Genomic DNA, 20,153 nt, shown 5'->3' on the forward strand with positions numbered 1-20,153 from the left:
TAGAATGGGTAGCTGAAGCAGTACCAAAGGCCTGAACATAGAATGTGCCAAATTTACCAAAGAACGGAACGGCTGACCGGGAAAGACGTAGAGGTCAGGGCGGATAATCCGCGTTTATAGATGACTGGAGGCGTACGCAGGTATATTCTCGGAAGAGGTCGAGGTCGTCGCGCTCCGCTGGGTTAGAGGTTGCATGGAGATGGCCCCCTGGAAGAAAGTTGCCCGCTGCTCCTGCCAGCAAGTCTTGGCATTCCCGGCAAGTTCCTCGGATAGTATGTGGAGAGCTTCAAGCTTAACTGACCACCGCAATAGATCTCAACCGTTCAGGCATTGAATCCTTGGTGGCTCTGGTGAAACGCTCTATAGCATTAAATTCCTCCCACTTCAATTGCTGAGCTTGTGTGGGGATTAATCACCATCACCGTCTACGTTTGCTTTCTCTGCGTTGTCTTGTTATTCGGGAGAAAGTACGCGAAATGAGAGGCACTCTACGGTTGCTGGCCAAAGTCCAGCCATCGAAGATCTTAGAAGTCGACGCTCCCACTGGCTTAACCGGCATTCTTACCCATCCGCAACCCAGACCTGCTCTGATATACACTTACAACCAAATCTTGGACAAACTCAAAGCACTTCCCGAATCCTCAGTCTATCGCCAATCGACCGAAGCTATCACGAAATCTCGTTTGAAAATCATAGAGGACACAAAGCCGGTAGGGTATGAGGAGTGGTTATCAAGAGTCAAAGCCCAGATCGAGAAAAATCCTGCCGCCTACTCCCATGTGATGCAGAAGGATGGATCAATTGCATTTTCGGAACCCTTTGAGGCCACGTCAGAAGTCTGGGATGGCGCAGTACGTGAAGTACTTCCAGAGGGTCCTTCCACCGAAGAGATGGCAAATTCGAAGGCTAGAGCGATCAGGGCAGAGGAGGAGAGATTAGAGGTTGAAGAGCCACAAAGACCGAGTGAGCTGGAACAGGAGCCACCATTGGATGCGGACCAGTATGTTACGGGAAATTCCGCTCGGGTGCAGACATACTAAAAGCCTTGACAGGATCAATTATATAGAGAATAAGATCGGAGCCGGCCTTGTAGAGGAGGTCATCATGGTTGCAGAGGGTGAATTGACATTGGTGGACGAGATGATCGCTGCGAGAGTGTATGCACTCTTGCATTTCTTATGGATTCTCTGCTGACACATCTTCAGATGGGAACCCCTTGAAGAAAAGGCTGCTCCAGGGCAATGGGACTATTTCGAACGAGGCACTCACACTGGGACAACCTAGATGTTGCGAGGCAACAGCGCACAAGTCTGTATATATACGTCTCTAAGAACATCAACTTTTGCCTCAGTCACCATCTCTTACTATCTTTGGTGGCAATACAATTCAAAATCAGTTTATGATCCACATGGTAGTCGGGCATTTGTTCTAAAGTTGAGAAACGATTTCTGCCTTTATCGGAGAGCCCATGCAAAGAATACGTTCCATGATTGTCCTCCATGATTGTGGTTGATGGAGTGGCATCCGTGCTCATTACTTTTCTTGGTAAGTGTTATCTCAATCTACCATAATGATGACCAACTTAGACCGTGAAGCTCCTTGCTTGTTACAAGGAATGTTCGGGCTTCCCGGGAGACAGTGCAGGCATGCATAAAACGAACCAAAACACACAGCACGGCAATCCCCTAGTTTCTATTGTTACCGAGCTTGCCCTTAGATTGTCAAATAGTATACTCTGCGTTCCCTTTCAGTCTTGTTCCTTCGCTATCCAAAAGAGAACCTCTTCATACTGCTTCTTTCATCTCCGCCCGGAGCTTGCCAGCCGATCTCGCTTTCGAGCTGCCGCAATGCCGAGACCAAAAGGTCGTGCCTCCCGTTCCAAGTCGGGGACATGGCGACGTGGATCCGCCGAGGACGTGATAGACAATCCCAGTGTGTATGGAGAAGAGATAGTGGCAAAACCTCGCGCAGCTTCGGTAGCGAGATCAACTCGAGGTCGACGATCCAAGGCAGAACCTTCGTCTGATAATACACTAGTTGAAGAACGGCAGAGCCCCACCGCTGGACGGATCACAAAATCTAATCGCAACACCCATGACATTCCAAGCGACCGAGCATTAAGTATTACTAGAGCTATAGTTACTCTTCTATGCCTCTTCGCCATGACCGCCTATTACGCAGCTCGTCCCGATATGAGCGCTCAAGTCTCTCGACCGCCTCCTCCCTTGTCCGGCGAAGAAACTACAACCCCTCTCGACAACCTGCTTCTATGGATCCACAATCATATGCCGTGGATGAAGCAGATAGGCGAAGCACAGGGGCGAGGAGCCGCGACCATTGACCGGATCACAACACCGAGTCCGGAGGGAAGTGGTTCAGAGCTGAAGGATGTTGAGTTTGTCTGTCCTGAATGCCCTAGCTGTGGAAATGCGGTAGTGTGTGAGACACAGCAAAGAGATGGCCCTAGGAATATCAAAGATAAGGTCTCGGTATGGCTACCACCGTTCCTAGCGAGAAACGCAGCTATCTCAGGCTCTGTGCAACAGATATTCAACTCTTGCGACGAGTCTGTTAAGGATCACCCCTGGGGTTTTATGCTGCTGGTCCTATCTGCCGCTTGGAAACTCTCAGAGCTTCTCCTGCGAATGGGTAAAACAGGATGTACCCGCGGGCTAGAAGTTGCCCGGCATATCATAAGAATGCATCGAGCTGATGAGATACTCGTCAAATTGGATCTCGACGCTGAGTCCGAGAGAGCTAGGAAGGAGGCTCAGGAGCAGTTTCTATTGCGCATGAGCACTATTCAGAAAGACTGACTGGATTATATCTGGCCGTAAGCACAGTAACGTGGAATGAGATGAATGCAAAGTGTCGCGGTAGCCGGTTGAGATCCGCTCCGCGGAAGATGTTCACTTCTATAGTGGTTTCTTTCCCTAATACTACACTTTCACTCTTTGTACTTTATAGTGGTTCATATCGAAGGAAGCCCCTCAAGGGCTACTCCTGTTGAGTCTGTAAGGAGTACGTTGTCATCCCCTTCACTCAGGCTGTGATCAATTCGAGCGAGCCTTTGGACCTGTTCCTTGATCTGGCATTAATACTAACACATGGTCTTCACAAGACCTGTGATATTTGAAACCTAGTCTGCTCTGAGGGTCGCATAGCAAGAAAAAAGGGGTCTGATTCTCTACTGATGCCTCTCGCTCACGAATGGAATCGGAGAAGTCTATGCATCGCTTTCGTCTCTTGAGTGCTTCCATGTCTTGGTGAGAGTATGGGCCTTTACCTGTTGAAATTTCGATGGACACGAACCCAGTCCCCTAGTGGTGAATCCCATTCTAGATCATACCCATCTATCATAGATTACAGCCATGGCATCCTTTGAGCCTGACTCGCCGGCGATAACACACCACCTTCCGCATGGACTCCATGCTGCTTGTCTTGCAGAGAGATGGTAATTGACGTTCGGAGTGTGGCTATAATGAGCCGGAACAGGCATAAAAGGATCATTGATCCTGTACTTGTTCATGCGAGGCAGCATGCTCGGCACTACGGACGGGGGATCAAATAAAGCAGGGGAAGTTCCTGTCGTGGAGACTTCTGGCTCCTGCAAAGATGACATCGCTGGTGATGAAGCGTTGGCTGTCGTTATTACCGATGAGGATCGACGGGATGAAGAAGCGAGAGGTGATTCCGATCGGACATCGGAGGCGGAATAGCCTTCAAGCGCCCTTCGACTGAAAGGCTCCCCTGCTTTCCTTTTGCTTTTGCTGTCAGGACGTTTGAACTTATCTTCGTCGTTTGGGCCTGTCATGCCCGCATCATGTCCCATCTCGAGGCCCATGAGGTCCCAGAAGAAGACCTTTGTCTTCGTGTTCCCAATTGCAAGCACCGGATGAAGGTGAGGGTGTGTCTGAGTAGGCATGAGCAGTGAGAAGCGCATGTAGAAGAGCTCGCTAAAAGGCACCTGGAACTCGAGCAGGCGGTGAAATAAAGGGATGCTAGAGGCGCGCAAAGGCTCTTGAGGGCCTGTTCTTTCAGATTCCTGGCTACAGGCACTCTGTGGAAGAAATCCAGAGCGAGTGTCTTGAAACGTGCCTGCTCCTGGTGCACACTCTTGTGAAGGGGTTAATGCTCTGGAATCGAATCCGGTGACCATCCAAAGAACAATCTTATTTTCCTCGGCAGCTTTAGACAGAATTAGATCTCCATAGAAGCAGACACAGTCAACATAGTTCGAATGGACTGCTGATGTCGCAAAATGAGGATAATGGATCACTTTTGTTTCAGCTGACGATCTTAGGGCCTTAGCTGGCTTTTCACCCACGTCGAAGAGCAGACTGGCAGGTGCGAGGTCGGGAATGGTCCAAATGCACACCATATGATCTTGACCCCCAGAGATCAAGTATGTCCCTGAGCTATGCCAGGCACATGTTAGAACTGGTTCTTTATGCCCATGTCCATGACCGCAAATGATCAAGCAAGCATTTTCCCCAAGCTCAATCTTTCGGCGTAGATCCCAAATCCTGATAGAGTGGTCTCCAGAGGCAGAAGCGAGAATCCATGGATACAACGGATGTGTGGCTAAGTCGTTTATTTCTGCGCCATGGCCGACAAGCGTAGTGACAAGGTCCCCAGTAAGAGCATTGAGGACTTTGATGAGACCGCTTGGGCCAGCCACTGAGATGAGTGGCACTGATTGTTCAACATAGTTCCAAGCACAACTATTGAGAATTGACGACAAATGGATCGACCAATCATCTGGGACCGGCTCAAGATCTCGAAAGACATGGATACGGACCAGACCCTCGCCTCTAATAGTAGAGGGACGGCATATTACGATCTCTCGGTTGCCAACAAGCGCGAAGACGGGTGCTGTTGTCGAAGACGTATGATAGGGATAGAACTTAGCATCGTAGAATATGTGTCTTGGAGGAAGGCCTTCGCAACTTGCGGACCACGGATACCTTAAACTTTCCCGAAAATGAGGTAGAATCCATGGATGACCTGAGGGAGATTTTGCAGAAGGTAATGCCATCATTGAAGGTCTGCTTGATGACATCAATCCATAACACTAGAATATGAGCGTAAAGTGGCCGGGCATTTAATTGTGTCGGCGAAGCCCATCATCGATCTTATTTAATTCACTGCAGGAGCCAACGTGGATGCTGATTGCAACTCTGTAAGAATTGGCAAACTGGATCCTTGGGAGCTGCACAAGCTACACCTTGCGAAAGCGAAGCTGAGGTGAGGGTGGAAAATAAGTAAACATTTCAGATGTTGAGCTTCCAAAGTCTTGTGTCATCATCTCAAATATCCCCGCTGCATCAAAACACGGCACCCACGTGTCTCGAGTAAGTACCGAGATTTATACAGCAGCTGTGCATGTCCTTCAGATGGTCGGCCGTCTTTCGGCCGCCTTCGAGCAGGTGGAAATTGGAGGAGCGAAAGCTGGCAATGAGAATCTGGATGCTTGGATCGACCATGACACCACAAAAGAGCATAAACCTCGCAAGAAGCCCTTTCCCTCATCAGCAACCCTTAAAGAAGAACTGGAGGCTGAGTTTCTGACGCCACCCACATCTTTCAGCGCTCAATGGCTCAATAAACTCCAACGGAGATGGGATGCCCCCACCAACTATGCTGATATTTGTGAATTTGCACCCACTCAGACCAGAACAATTTTACGATTCACAAGAGAAGGCCTGGAAGGAAGAGTCATCGGTTACAAAGAAGTGACAGTACCAGCAAGCAGCGCCACCGCTAAGAACTCGACGTCTATTCTAAGAAGGCCAGCGAACAGAGCAGACCTTGTACGTGGAGCAGCTGGTTTCTTCCCTTTCACACCCGGCGGCTTGGATGGGATCGATGCCATAGATGCCGTCGAACGAGAGGCCCAGCTTGAGGATGACAAGAGAGCGTCGACGAAAGGAAGTGCTCTCGACCGTATCATCAGTTTTGGCACGGAAGGGGGCCTTCTTGAGATCGCTCCCGGTTTCTCACGAGGACTTAAATTTTCGAGGAAGAATAGTAAGAAAGAAATCGATTCAGCCACAGATGTTGAGACTGCGCTCGAGAATGATGATGTCGAGGCGAAGTTCATTCACCGCAAAGGCCACGACGATACAAATGATGATGTCCGGACCAGTGGTCCCCATTTCAAGAGAGTCACACCACCTGAGTCAGATGAAGATGATCAAGACCTAGAAGCGCTACTGCCAATTGAGTTTCCAGCGCTTGAGCCCCGTGGGCAATTATTGGCGTCCTCGACTCGGACGAGGGGACGAGAATGGGCACACGTGGTGGATGTCAACAAAGGCATGGACAACTTTCACGAGCTGGTCCCGGAAATGGCGAAAACATGGGCTTTCGAGCTTGACACTTTTCAAAAGGAAGCAGTTTATCACCTCGAGAGCGGCGACTCCGTATTTGTTGCAGCTCACACCTCTGCAGGAAAGACTGTAGTGGCAGAATATGCTATTGCATTGGCGGCGAAGCATATGACGAAAGCCATATATACGTCACCAATCAAGGCTTTGAGCAATCAAAAGTTTCGAGACTTTCGAGGGGTTTTCGACGATGTCGGAATACTAACGGGAGATGTTCAGATCTCACCAGAAGCGAGTTGTTTGATCATGACAACAGAAATTCTCCGAAGCATGTTGTATCGGGGTGCAGATCTTATTCGTGATGTCGAGTTTGTGATATTTGACGAAGTTCACTACGTCAACGATCTTGAGAGAGGAGTAGTGTGGGAAGAGGTCATTATCATGCTTCCAGAGCATGTTACTCTAATCCTGCTCTCCGCCACGGTACCTAATACCCACGAGTTTGCATCCTGGGTAGGCAGAACGAAGAAGAAGGACATATACGTGATCTCTACACCGAAACGACCAGTACCTCTAGAACACTACCTATGGGCAGGCAAGGAGATGCACAAGATCGTTGACTCTGAGAAGAGATTTATTGAAAAAGGCTGGAAAGCGGCAAATGACATCCTATCTGGTCGAGATAAGATCAAAGAACAACAAGCTGCAGAGACCCAGCTACAGCCAAGAGGTGGAGCAGTTGTTGCTCGAGCAGGCCGAGGACAGTACAGCAGAGGAGGTAGCAATCAACGCGGCGGTCAGCAACAACGGGGAAGTGGGCAGCAGAGAGGCCGAGGGCAGCCTGCCAATCGAGGCCAGGGCAATATCGCGCGCACCGGTAGAGGAGGCGGCAGGACAAGTGCAGCCCAAGACCGTAACGTATGGGTCCATCTAGTCTCACAGCTGCGCAAGGAGAACCTGTTACCTTGCTGCATTTTCGTCTTCTCGAAAAAGCGATGCGAAGAAAACGCGGATTCTCTATCAAACCAGGACTTCTGCACAGCAGCCGAGAAGAGCGCGATACACATGATCATCGAGAAGTCGATAGCGCGGCTCAAGGCGGAGGACCGCGTACTGCCACAAATCCGAAGGCTTCGAGAACTGCTTGGCAGAGGCGTTGCGGTGCATCATGGTGGGCTCCTTCCTATCATCAAGGAGATCGTCGAGATTCTGTTCGCCAAAACTCTTGTAAAGGTTCTGTTTGCAACAGAGACGTTTGCAATGGGCTTGAATCTTCCGACCCGTACTGTCGTGTTCTCAGGCTATCGTAAGCACGACGGACGAGAGTTTAGGAATCTGCTACCAGGAGAATACACGCAGATGGCTGGTCGAGCAGGGCGACGTGGTCTAGACACTGTCGGATCGGTCATCATTGTCACCTCTGGGAAAACCGAAGCGCCTCCTGCTGGTGAATTGAGGCAGATGATTCTTGGAGACCCAACGAAACTTCGATCCCAATTCCGTTTGACATACAACATGATTCTGAACCTGCTCCGTGTAGAGGCCTTGAAGATTGAAGAGATGATCAAACGGAGTTTCAGCGAGAATGCAACACAAGCAATGCTTCCACAACATGCTAAGCAGGTGGAACTTTCAGAGGCAAATCTTAACAAGATCAAGCGTGAGCCATGCGGGATATGCGACCAGGACATCGAAGCTTGTCATCAGGCAGCCATGAATTTTGAAAAACTCACAACTGACCTACATATTAGTCTTCTAGCCTCCCCTGTGGGTAAAAGACTGTGGTCCAGTAGGAGGGTCATAGTCTTCAAGAAGGTAAGTCTCTCCTTTCAATCCGGGTTTCATAAAAGTAAAGACCTGCCAGGACGGCACACGCACAGCAGGAATCCTTCTTCGAGACGGACTCGTTGGTGGACCTCGACCCCATCTGTCCGTCCTTGAGATCCGCACACTAGAGGGCAGACGTTCGCCATCAGATCTGCTACCTTACTTACCCAGATTCCGCTCAATGTTCAGCGAATTGCCAAAGATAGCTGAAGATGTGAAGTCGGCTGTAATTAGCGTGGATCTTGAAGATGTGGAATGTGTGACAGTCGCTGTCGTTAAGGTGCGAGGGCCACCCTGGTATTTGCAGATAAGGAAAGTTATTGATGAGGGTGACCAGATTAACGTTACCGCCATGCTGAATTCGGATCCAGTGCAAAAGAAGTTAGCGGAAGAAGAATTCACAACTAGGTATTGCGACTGGGGAGATCCTGACTGGAATGAGCTGGAGTGGGACAAGGTGAAAGATCTGCAAGTCCGAGAACTCCTCACCGAGAGGCAGAAGTGGGCACATATTGCTCAGCAAGGGCAGTGCTTGAAATGTCCTAACTTTCTCAAACATGTAATATGTTATAAGACGCAACGCAGTTCAAGACAACGCTGACAAAAACTAGTTCACGATGCAACACGACGAGTGGCTCGTCAAGGAAAACATTTTGGCCTTGAAACAGCTGATGTCGGATCAGAATTTGCAACTCCTACCTGATTACGAGCAGCGAATCGAAGTTCTCAAAGACCTGGATTTTATTGACGAAGAAAGCCGAGTGCAGCTCAAAGGCAAAGTAGCTTGCGAGATACATTCAGCCGACGAACTAGTACTGACAGAGCTGATACTGGAGAACGTGCTCGCGAATTTCGAACCTGAGGAAATCGTGGCTTTGTTGTCTGCATTTGTGTTCCAGGAGAAGACCGACATAGACCCTACGCTAACCAAAACTTTGGAGAAGGGCAAGCAGACTATCGTTGCAATCTCGGAGAAAGTCAATCAGTACCAAATACTGCACCAGGTGATCCTCTCGAGTGAGGATTCCAATGACTTTGTCAGTCGACCACGTTTTGGGTTAGTTGAAGTGGTGTATGAATGGGCTCGAGGAATGTCGTTCAATCGTATCACGGACTTGACCGACGTTATGGAAGGAACCATTGTCAGAGTAATCACGAGATTGGACGAAACCTGCAGGGAGGTGAAGAGTGCAGCAAAGCTGGTGGGAGATCCGACGTTGTACACTAAGATGCAACAGGCACAGGAATTGATCAAGCGGGATGTCATCTTTGCCGCCTCGTTGTATATGTAGCTACAGAGCCATTGTCTAGTTGTGAACCGAGCTGCATAGAAGGCGAACTGGAGGCCAAAGAATCGACCGGACCACTAAGAGCTTGTGCATCAGACGAAAGAGAACGAATGCTATTGTACGAACGGAAGACGGCCTCAGACTTGTTCGTAGAAAAGTCAGAAGAGACAATTGAATTTAGCACGACAGCGACAGCGTAGATCGGCCATGGCCCTATCTTCAGGTACATACGTAGAATGGAGGCACCGAATCACTGATATGGGTGAAAGGAGCTGATACTTTACTGGCTCGTGAATAGCCCGCAGAATGATCAGCGGTCAAGGTTGTTTTATGTTCCTGGATCACCTAGCCAGAAATTTTGTCACAAATCCACAATTTTCTTCCTCATCCCGATGTACCCATGCATACTTCACTGGGCCCTTTATGCCTGTCACAATCCAACCTGTTGATCTTCAGGAATTCCTCGAGCCTTGGATGATACCTCCTCTGCCCCACCCAGAAGGTATCACGAGAAACAGCCTGGCCAGTTGAGACAACGTCGGAGTGCGGAGCCATTTTTGGCTACCATGGATGTCGCAACGCTGCGGGCATGTATCGTGTCGACCATCGATGCTAACACAGACACAAGAAGACAGGCTGAACTGACTCTGAAATCTGTACGTGGTGCATCTCTACTTGAGTAATCACGTCTGACATCTTAACAACCAGGCTGAAGAACAACCCGGCTTTATCAACGCTCTCCTCGATATTTTGCAAACCGAACAGAATAATGGCACTCGTCTCTCAAGTACATCCACTTTCCGCGCGTTGATGCATAGGAGCGGCATGCTAATGAATATACCATAGCGGTGGTCTACCTCAAGAACAGAATTACACGTGGATGGCCTCCGCAGGAAGAAAATGTCCTTCACAAATCAATACCAGAGAACGAACGCGCCTCGTTTCGTGACCGCCTGCTCCCCTTGATTGCCGCCTCCTCGCCTATGATCCGCGGTCAGCTTATACCGATCCTCCAAACCATCCTCAACCATGACTTTCCTGCAAAATGGCCTACTTTTATGGACGTTACCCTGCAACTTCTCAATACCAACGATGCCGCTTCTGTGCTGGCGGGCTTACAATGCCTACTGTCCATCTGCCGCACATATCGCTTCAAAGCTGGTGAAACTCGAGCAGATCTTGACAAGATCGTGACGGTGGCATTTCCACCTTTGCTAAACTTGGGAAATAAGCTAGTGGGGGAAAACAGTAGTGAAGCTGGCGAAATGCTTAGACTTGTAGTGAAGTGTTACAAACACGCTATCTACGTATGTTGATGGACTGCACTTATGCGAGTAGAATGCTAACAGGCATGCAGTATGAGCTTCCTGTTCCTCTTCGAGGCCAGCAGGAGACAGTGGGCTGGTGTACCCTGTTCCTTCAAGTCATTAGCAAAACGCTTCCTGCCAGCATGATGCCCGAAGACGTGGACGAGCGGGAAAAGAATCATTGGTGGAAGTCAAAAAAGTGGTGCTATGCTAACCTGAATCGGCTCTTCGTGCGATATGGGAACCCAGCCAGCCTATCCAAAAACCAGGACAAGGAGTATGGGGATTACCCCAAGCTGTTTCTCTCTACCTTTGCACCTGAGATTCTCAACGGCTATTTGAGAGAGATCGAGAAATGGGTTGGTGGTGATTACTGGCTGAGTAAGCCAGCCCTTTCGTTCACGCTTGTCTTTCTCGAAGAGAGCGTGAAGCCAAGAGCGATGTGGGACAGTCTTAAACCACATATGGACAGTTTGATTGCCCATCTCATCTTCCCTTTGCTTTGTCCGACAGACGAAGACATTGAGCTCTTTTCTGATGACCCGCCTGAATATCTACATCGGAAGCTCAATTTCTATGAGGAAGTATCTGCGCCCGACATGGCTGCTACCAACTTCCTGATTGCTCTGACGAAGTCACGCAAGAAACAAACATTCGCCATCCTTTCATTCGTCAATACCATTGTCACCAAGTACGAATCGGCCCCGGATGATCAAAAATCTCCTCGTGAGAAAGAAGGGGCACTGCGAATGATTAGCTCATTGGCTTCTGTCATCCTTGGCAAGAAATCACCCGTCGCAGACCAGGTCGAATATTTCTTCGTCCGGCACGTCTTCCCCGAGTTTCGTTCTCCACACGGTTTCCTTCGAGCCAGGGCATGCAACACACTTGAGCAATTTGAAGAGCTCGAATTCAAGGATCCGGAGAACCTTATGGTGATATACAGAAACATACTTGAAAGTATGGCAGATCCTGAGCTTCCTGTGCGAGTTATGGCTTCTCTGGCCCTCCAACCGCTCATCCGCCATGAAGTAATCAAGAATGCTGTACGGTCAAACATACCACAGATCATGCATCAGCTACTAAAGTTGGCCAATGAAGTGGATGTTGATGCTTTGGCAAACGTGATGGAGGACTTCGTCGAGGTTTTCTCGGAGCAATTGACTCCTTTCGCCGTGGCCTTAAGTGAGCAGTTACGGGAAACGTATCTCAGAATTGTTCGTGACTTATTGGAACGAAACGAGAGCAAGGCGCTTGCTAATGGTGGCGACGGCGGCGAGTACGGTGATTATCTCGATGATAAGTCAATCGCCGCATTGGGTGTGCTGCAGACGATTGGCACCTTGATTCTCACGCTTGAAGCTTCTCCTGACGTCCTTGCTCACCTCGAAACTATCCTCATGCCAGTGATCACGGTAACGCTCGAGAGCAAGCTGTACGATCTGTACAACGAAGTCTTTGAAATTGTTGATTCTTGCACATTTGCGTCCAAATCTATTTCTGATACTATGTGGCATGCTTTCGAGCTTATGCATAAGACATTCAAGGATGGTGCCGAGCTCTATCTCGAAGACATGCTCCCGGCATTAGAGAATTTTGTTTCGTACGGACAGGATCGATTGATCGCTCATCCACCTTATCTTGCCGCAATGGCTGGCATGGTTCGCGACATATTCAGCGATCCCAAGGTTGGAGGTGTGGACAGAATATGTGGTTGCCGACTCGCCGAAGCAATCATGCTCAACCTCAGAGGTCACGTCGACAATTATGTTCCAACGTTCATTGAATTTGCAATGACTGTTCTGGCGGGGCCCTCAAGCAAGACGCTTGTTAAGAGCTACAAAATTCACCTCATGGAAATGGTAATTAATGCCATTTACTACAATCCACTGCTCGCTATGCGTGTCCTAGAGACCAAGGGCTGGACGAACAAATTCTTCAGCATCTGGTTTGGCAATATTGATAATTTCAAGCGAGTCCATGACAAGAAGCTCTGCGTTGCTGCCATCTCGTCCCTGTTGACCTTGAGAGCGGACCAAGTCCCTACATCAGTGCAAACGGGTTGGCCAAGGTTACTCACAGGCGTAACCCACCTGTTCAGGACTCTGCCTGCTGCAGTGAAACAACGTGAAGAAGCGATCAAGACTAACAACGATTTCGATGGCGTGAGTGATTATGACGATGAAGATGACGACGATGACGCTGCAGAAGATTGGACCGGTGTCGAGGATGCGGATTGGGATAATGCTGCTACCGCAACTGCTGGTGATGATGGCGGAGATGTGAAAGACGAAAGTCAGGCATATCTGGATTTCCTGAAATCTGAGGTAAACGATATACCCTCTTTCCCGTTGTCCGATTATGATGCTAAATGGCAACAATACAGGCTGAGAAGTTCAGTTCTCTTCAAGACAGCGATGATGACGATTCGGTGATGGATGAAGACTCGCTACTAGAGACGCCGCTTGATAAACTGGAGCCCTACGGAATGTTCCGTGACAGCCTTCTGAGTAAGCTGGAAAGTGGTATTTATCAGGCTATGTACTGACTGGCATTTCTTCGCAGGGCTGCAACAGGAACAACCTCCATTATACGACTCTTTAACCAAGATTTTGGAGCCTGCAGACCAGCAGTTGCTTCAAGGTGTGATTCAAGAAGCAGAGATACGATCTATTGCAGCGCAACAGACCCACGAGCAACAAGCAAATGCAGCTCAAGCAACCGCTGCCGCACCCCAAGCCTCCCCCACTAAAATAGGACCTTAACCCAAATTTGCACATTTACACATCGGAATACAACTTCGATATCTGAAAGTGAGTAGCAAACATCTTTACAACAAGGACTCAACCACCCATAGGATTTCATACAGAGCAGTGATAACCTGTGACATCTTTATGAAAGGGTCTCAGAATCCATGCTACAGACTCCCCACCGCACCAAGTGTCGATTCTGTCGAGTGGCTGCTCCGCACCTGCCGGGCTCCATCTCAGATGGCTTGAAATACGTGTTGGGACTTAGCTGTTTGTGAGCTGGTGACGGTTCCTAAAGATACTTGCAAGGTGGCATGCACGTGGACTCTTAGAGAGCAAAGACTGTGTGTGGAGGTCAACACTGCCGTCGAGATTGGATTTTGACTGTGTGCTCTAAGCCACTCCATCTTCATCAATAGGCTAGGAATCAATTAGTGCGTCAAGATTCAGCTTGCTGTGCCTACTACATAGGCCCAGAGTCCGGCCAAGTATAATCCTATGGTCTACAAAATCTAATTTGTATGTTGAAGGAGGACCTAGAGTCAAGAGATCACAGGTCATGACACATATAGTGGGGCGAACGATGTGCTAACAAGGACCATTATTTTTGACGCTTCTACCGTAATCACGTTAGCAGGTGGGGTGGCCCCCTGTGCTGATGCTTGGCAAGCCTTGGGACTTGCCAGATGGAATTGAAATTCGTGTCGCCAAAAGAGAGCCAACCAGGGGCGCAAACAATTTTGCACATATTCCTGCTTCCATTGCCCCCAGATCTATTACCAGCATCGCCTTACTCTCCGTTTGCCTACTTGATTGTAGCAATGAGTGCCTCCAAGTCACAGTCTCAGAAGATTTTTGAAAAGCTCAAGACCAAGCCAGCAAACCGGGTCAGTTGTCATATTGGTCCTCGGCTTACCCTGCGCTGTACTGACGGAACAGATATGTTTTGATTGTGGTCAGAAGAATCCTACATGGTCCTCGGTCCCTTTTGGCATCTATCTCTGTTTAGACTGCTCCTCAAACCACCGAAATCTGGGTGTTCATATCTCATTTGTGCGATCGACGAATCTCGATGGTAAACCAATTGCATATGCCCATGAACGCCACTTAGTAGGCTGATATCCCTCCAGTGTGGCAGTGGGAGCAGTTGCGGATAATGAAAGTCGGCGGGAACGAATCGGCGACCAAGTTCTTTCAGTCGAATGGAGGCACTGCTGCTTTAGCGAGCAAGGATCCCAAAGTGAAATATACATCTACTGCGGCAACCAAGTATAAGGACGAGCTGAAGCGTCGTGCTGCTGGGGACTCGCAGGAGTAAGTCTGCCTACGGGATATCCAAGGAGCAGTCTGACATAACTATAGCTACCCTGGAGAAGTTGTCGTCACTGATGATTATGTCGCCGCGGCTGCTGATGGCACTTCAACGCCTGTTGGGGAGCCAAACGACGATTTCTTTTCGTCTTGGGATACGCCTACAATAAAACGACCGAGCAATCCTCCGTCGAGAACGGGCACACCAACAGTTGCATCTCGTATTTCGTCTCCCTTTCTTTCTGCAAATCAAAACGGCACAGCAGCGGCTGGACGACCGAAATCACCGTCACCTTTAGCTACCACCGAATCATCTGAGAAGACCATGCCCGCACCAGTTGTTGTTCGCGCTACGTCTTCACCCGCTATCCGGAAAGGTCCAACAGCGGCTGGACCAAGAAAGACCAACATTCTTGGCGCCAAAAGGGGTCAGAAGCTTGGAGCTAAGCAGGTGGTTGGAGAGGATATCGATTTCGAAGCGGCAGAAAAGAAAGCTAAAGAAGAGGCAGAGAGGATAGACAGATTGGGTTACGATACGGAAGCGGAGAAGGCAGCAGAGGCCGCGAAGACCAAATCAACATTGACCAATAACACCGAAATCGCAGCTCCAATACCAATCAGTCCACCGAAAACAGGCTATGGCTCTCAACAGGGGCATCAACGAAGCCCAAGTGAGATTGAAAGACTGGGAATGGGTATGGGCCGGCTGGGATTTGGTCAGACGGGCAGCATCAAGTCAAGTTCTGCGCCAGCCCCCAAAAAGCTCGGCTTCGGAGCTGTTGGTGCAAGCAAAGCCGCTGATGGTAACGCCGTTCTTTACTTTCCATCCTTACATAACAGACTGACACATCTAGATGACGGTGAGAAATTTGCCAGAGAAAAGTTTGGAGGCCAGAAGGGCATCTCGAGCGATGAGTTCTTCGGCCGCAACACCTTTGATCCGTCAGCGCAAGCCGAAGCTAAGACCCGCCTACAAGGCTTCGAAGGTGCAACAAGCATCTCAAGTAATGCCTATTTTGGTCGACCTGAGGATGATCTGCCCAAAGAAGAGAATTACGGAGATTTGGAGAATGCGGCTAGGGATTTTGTCCGAAGATTCGGTCTTACGGCTGGAGACGATCTGGAGGACATTACTCAGAGGCTCGGTGAAGGCGCTTCGAAACTGCAAGGTGCAATCCGAGCCTACTTGAACAGTTGAGGTTATGGGAGTATAGAAGGGCTCTTTTGTTTGTATGTAGGTTTGTTGGACGACATGGAGTTCTGAGCATCGTAAGAAGTGATATGCAAGACGCTGACTAACCAAACATAGTGGGAGCATCCCAGTGCAGATCCGGCAAACTGGCTTACTACGTACATTTTTCTTGTACTTCCCACTTAATATGGATGATCTCGATGTCAACCATACTCAGCGAACCTGAAAATTATGCCTGTGCAATACGAATGTTCGGGAAGTGCACGTGTTGAGCGAATCGGTGCGCGCATATTGATTGGTACATACCAATGGCCGCCCTGGGTGACCCTTGCAGCACTGGAATGGACATAACACCACAGAGACAGCTCGATCATTTCGCATCCCTTCCGATTGTTTCACATTCACAGTCGACATGACCTCATCTTGTTGAACTTGGCATGTGTTCACAGCAGGAGCCCACCTTGCAGTCCCCAAACGTTATATTCGCTGCTCATCATGCCACCTACCACACCCTGTTCTTGATCCCCAACCCCATATTTCTGCTTTGACCTGAATTACCGGCGCACACACACACAGTCCACACATATCCTCCATCTATATTTCAGAAACAGCAAGCACACTCAAAATGCATTTTCTCATCCCAGTTGTCCTCGCCCTCCTCCCTGCCACTGCCTACAGCCAAGACACGACCTCTGCAGCGGCCAGCTCCATCGCCAGCAACATGGATTCCATTATCAGCAGCGCCGTCTCATCAACAATGACAGATACATCCGCCGTCAGTGTTGCAACCACTACCCCAACTGACGGTGATGCTACTGAAACAGCCACCATGACCGACATGGCCAGCCTATCCTCCTTCACCTCTGCCGCCGCATCAAGCATCTCCAGCGAGTTGAGCAGCCAACTCGCCAGCGTTACGTCAGAAGCCACCGGCGCCATGTCCAGTGCCATTTCGAGCATCGAATCATTGGCAACCTCGGCTGCGAGTCAAGCTGGAGCGAATGCGACGGCCGCTGCTCCTCCTCGAGCGACTGCGGGTCTTGTGGGTGCGGGCGGTGCTGCGTTGTTGGCTGTCGCTGCTTGGTTGTGAGCGGAGTCCGAAGAGGGAGATATTGAAAAGTTCATGGGTGCTCTACAGCAGCAAGGGTGGGAAGATCGATGCAGCCTAGCTATCAAGGGAGGGATGGGGAAAAAGGGAGGGTGTGGCTGCTGGTGGCGGTTAATGCTCAGGGGATTGTTGCTTATGGGTTAGGTATCATCTGATAAAAGGAGTGCTGCGTTTTACAGTAGTTAGTTAGGTGAGCTGGGGCAAGGGTTGACACCGCACACTCTTTGAAGCAAAAGTTTACAACTCTGATCATTTGCTAATTAGAGAAGAATCTCTGTTTACCGAAGACATCATCACGGACTCTGTAGGCTGGTTTGCAGGGTTATTAGTTGCTGCAGCTATACTTATTAAAGACCTTTGTTGTTACAGATATTGGCTGATCGGCAACTTTTCTTTACTCTAAAATTTTCTCCCTACAGAGTCTTTGATATGAAATTCTCAATGTAAGTCAAAGGCCTCAAAGTAGCATCCATCAAACACTCTTTCATGACCAAGTTGATGTAGATATACCTCTCCAAGGAGAACGCATTGCCCGTCTTGCTTTTTACGTAAGATAAAGGAAACATCAGCTCCAACGAACGCCACAATCAAGTCCCCTCTTTTCACCGCTCTGGGACCAAGACCAAGATACCCTTTTTCTGATAACAACGTTCGCCTTCCACCAGCGGCATACCCCATCGAACGAATATATATATCTGACATTTTTTTTGAGTAGCGAGTTAACCTGTTCTTGACGGTGTATGTTGTCATCCGCAACTGCTGAAGATCGTGAGAAATGTCTCATTTCTTCATAATCTTCAACTTTTTCCTCAATCAACTCCCTACCAAGTGACACTGCCATAACTGCTACACTTCCTTCTCTCTTGAAGTCTAGAGTGCTAGCGCGACTAGCAAGCTCTTCAAGTTTTTCGAACCAGTGGCATAGAGCGGCAAAGGGATGACCAGAGAATCTTGCATTCCATGCTTCTCCGACTTCGCTGACCACGTCGAATTGAATTCCTTGGAGTACCAACATGGAAGGCTCACTGAAGCAAGGGCTAGAATGACGTGCAATTAACTCCTCTGGCCAACACCATGTTTTTGTGCAGGCCGAAAGACTTTGCAGGGGCTCACTTCGCCAGTCAGGAACCCATGACGGAAGTGTTGAGCTATTAGGTCCATTCGACTCAGCCAACGTAATCAACTTTACGCCGATGCATTTGAAAAGGTATCTGGCCACAGCTGTGTACAGTGCCTCCGTTGTCGTAGTGTAATCAACCGTGATCCCTGCGGCCTTAGCATCGGAGCAAATCTCCAAAAGCGCAAAAATCATATCTCTCGGATCAGTCGCTTGGCAGCGACCTTTGACCTGCTGTAAATTTTCCATCAAAGATTCGGCTGGGAGAGAGGCTCCGAATTCATTATTCATGATTGCTCCTATCAGTCCATTTACCATTGTCAGAGGAGGGCAGCCGTGTACTTCGAGCCATTGATACGGATGTTCTGAGTTGCCATCAAGGCCTTCGAAAAAAGCCATACATGCCATAAATGCCCAGATAAAATAGAACGCACTAATCGTGTCAATTCCGCAGTAAAAGCCTAGCGAGCGAGCTGCTGAGACCTCTTGAAGAATCCATATTCGAGTCCAAAACGGCCGAGAAAACAGCTGTGTCGTCTCGGATCTTGGGAGATCTCCCGTCCGTAACATCCGATCGATTTCCAAACCCAGATGCTCTACAGCCTCTGGCACGCTCTGTCCATTCCGATATCGCCGCATTAAAACTGGTAGAGGCCTTTCAGACGTACTGATCTGTGTCGTGGCCTGTGCCGATTTGATAGCCAAAGTCTCCAGCGTGCTGAATATCACAGTACTTTTAGGCGATTCCGGGCCTAGCCAGCCTACGACCCCAGCTGCTCGTTCGTAGATAGACCGCATACGCATTATCTGGTGGCTCTTTTCCGCTTGGTCCTCCTGGTTGATACAAAGTGCATCAATCCATAGCCAATTTCGAAACCGCATTCGTTTGAAATATTGTAGGGCAATATGCAAGTTCCTTGAGACCATTCTCCGTCTTCCATTCAGGGACAGTGGTACGAGGTCTGAACCATCGCCCCATACGTATGAGATCGCTACGTATTTAGGGTAAAGGTCCGCCAAAGGATCGGCATTAACGACGTCCAGTCGACAATGAATAGCACTCTCTATATCATATTGCAGAGATACTAGGCGTATATCACTGGAAGCGTTTTCTAAAGGCGTGTACTCAAAAGAATCCATAATAAGTAGTAGATTTTTGAAACAAAATCTTTCGCAAGAAGATGGATTAAATGGATCTCAGAGATGATACGGTGTACTTTGAATGAAAAAAAGTGTGGGGCAGTGCAGATAGACTGACCTAATTGTAATACAAGCTTAGAATCGCAGCTGAAAATTAGGACGAGTGTTTAATTAAGAATTACTGAGTATTTTCTTTTACGTGGGTCCAATTTGATATACAGAGTAAACCGAATTCTTCTTAGCTTCTTGATAGGCGCTCCGCCTTTCATGGAACCCTCGCGGTTAGCGCTGCTGCCTTAGCTCGGTGTTTAGTCCCTTATAGCCCACACCTTTCCTACTATGATTAGTAGCGGTCGTGTGTTGAGTTTTCTTGACACATGTATCAAGGTGCCTGTTTGTAATAGGGAATTTAGAGGAATTCCTCATCATTTCACAGTAATTACCATTTTTTTAATAATATCATCCTAACTGTCGAGAAAGCATACTTATAGCACGCGTGCGCCCGCCTGATTGTGAGGGTGGGGCGCGTAGGCGATAGTAAAGTGGGCGTCAGTCAATTAGGCTCCAAAATGGGCCGGATTTGGGTTGGGCTTAAAAGCCTCATCTGGGTTTTGTTCGGGTCGCCAAGTCTTTATATGCTTACATAATATTTTAAAATATAATTTAGGTGTTAGTGAAATAATTGACGCCCGGAAACTAGTTAGTTAGGGGACATACTGATTGATAGCGGGCTGGCAACAGCAGCAGGAATACAGAGTACGTAGTACTCCGTATAGAATAATA

The 20,153-nt window shown here is 48.8% G+C and overlaps 8 protein-coding genes across 8 annotated transcripts; 6 read left to right on the plus strand and 2 right to left on the minus strand.

The window, feature by feature from the left end:
* Positions 1 to 476: 476 nt before the first annotated feature.
* Positions 477 to 1,284, plus strand: EPUS_02259 (uncharacterized protein; the record flags this gene model as incomplete). The annotated part of the gene is made up of 3 exons (XM_007787742.1): positions 477 to 1,000; positions 1,053 to 1,157; positions 1,206 to 1,284. The coding sequence occupies 3 exons, from the start codon at positions 477 to 479 to the stop codon at positions 1,282 to 1,284; spliced, it is 708 nt and encodes a 235-aa protein (XP_007785932.1).
* Positions 1,285 to 1,847: 563 nt separating this feature from the next.
* Positions 1,848 to 2,816, plus strand: EPUS_02260 (uncharacterized protein; the record flags this gene model as incomplete). The annotated part of the gene is made up of 1 exon (XM_007787743.1): positions 1,848 to 2,816. The coding sequence occupies one exon, from the start codon at positions 1,848 to 1,850 to the stop codon at positions 2,814 to 2,816; it is 969 nt and encodes a 322-aa protein (XP_007785933.1).
* Positions 2,817 to 3,343: 527 nt separating this feature from the next.
* Positions 3,344 to 5,038, minus strand: EPUS_02261 (uncharacterized protein; the record flags this gene model as incomplete). The annotated part of the gene is made up of 1 exon (XM_007787744.1): positions 3,344 to 5,038. The coding sequence occupies one exon, from the start codon at positions 5,036 to 5,038 to the stop codon at positions 3,344 to 3,346; it is 1,695 nt and encodes a 564-aa protein (XP_007785934.1).
* A 358-nt stretch (positions 5,039 to 5,396) lies between these two features.
* On the plus strand, positions 5,397 to 9,448 carry EPUS_02262 (uncharacterized protein; the record flags this gene model as incomplete). Its single annotated transcript, XM_007787745.1, has 3 exons — positions 5,397 to 8,144; positions 8,194 to 8,715; positions 8,768 to 9,448. 3 exons carry the CDS (start codon positions 5,397 to 5,399, stop codon positions 9,446 to 9,448), a joined length of 3,951 nt encoding a protein of 1,316 aa, XP_007785935.1.
* Positions 9,449 to 10,011: 563 nt separating this feature from the next.
* On the plus strand, positions 10,012 to 13,517 carry EPUS_02263 (uncharacterized protein; the record flags this gene model as incomplete). Its single annotated transcript, XM_007787746.1, has 6 exons — positions 10,012 to 10,101; positions 10,154 to 10,232; positions 10,292 to 10,752; positions 10,803 to 13,079; positions 13,139 to 13,262; positions 13,318 to 13,517. 6 exons carry the CDS (start codon positions 10,012 to 10,014, stop codon positions 13,515 to 13,517), a joined length of 3,231 nt encoding a protein of 1,076 aa, XP_007785936.1.
* Positions 13,518 to 14,323: 806 nt separating this feature from the next.
* Positions 14,324 to 16,011, plus strand: EPUS_02264 (uncharacterized protein; the record flags this gene model as incomplete). The annotated part of the gene is made up of 5 exons (XM_007787747.1): positions 14,324 to 14,389; positions 14,442 to 14,577; positions 14,633 to 14,816; positions 14,865 to 15,616; positions 15,668 to 16,011. The coding sequence occupies 5 exons, from the start codon at positions 14,324 to 14,326 to the stop codon at positions 16,009 to 16,011; spliced, it is 1,482 nt and encodes a 493-aa protein (XP_007785937.1).
* Positions 16,012 to 16,630: 619 nt separating this feature from the next.
* On the plus strand, positions 16,631 to 17,095 carry EPUS_02265 (uncharacterized protein; the record flags this gene model as incomplete). The annotated part of the gene is made up of 1 exon (XM_007787748.1): positions 16,631 to 17,095. One exon carries the CDS (start codon positions 16,631 to 16,633, stop codon positions 17,093 to 17,095), a length of 465 nt encoding a protein of 154 aa, XP_007785938.1.
* Positions 17,096 to 17,678: 583 nt separating this feature from the next.
* On the minus strand, positions 17,679 to 19,370 carry EPUS_02266 (uncharacterized protein; the record flags this gene model as incomplete). The annotated part of the gene is made up of 1 exon (XM_007787749.1): positions 17,679 to 19,370. One exon carries the CDS (start codon positions 19,368 to 19,370, stop codon positions 17,679 to 17,681), a length of 1,692 nt encoding a protein of 563 aa, XP_007785939.1.
* Positions 19,371 to 20,153: the final 783 nt, after the last annotated feature.

This window comes from Endocarpon pusillum, assembly GCF_000464535.1.
Source record: "Endocarpon pusillum Z07020 unplaced genomic scaffold C698727, whole genome shotgun sequence".
Taxonomy (NCBI): domain Eukaryota; kingdom Fungi; phylum Ascomycota; class Eurotiomycetes; order Verrucariales; family Verrucariaceae; genus Endocarpon; species Endocarpon pusillum.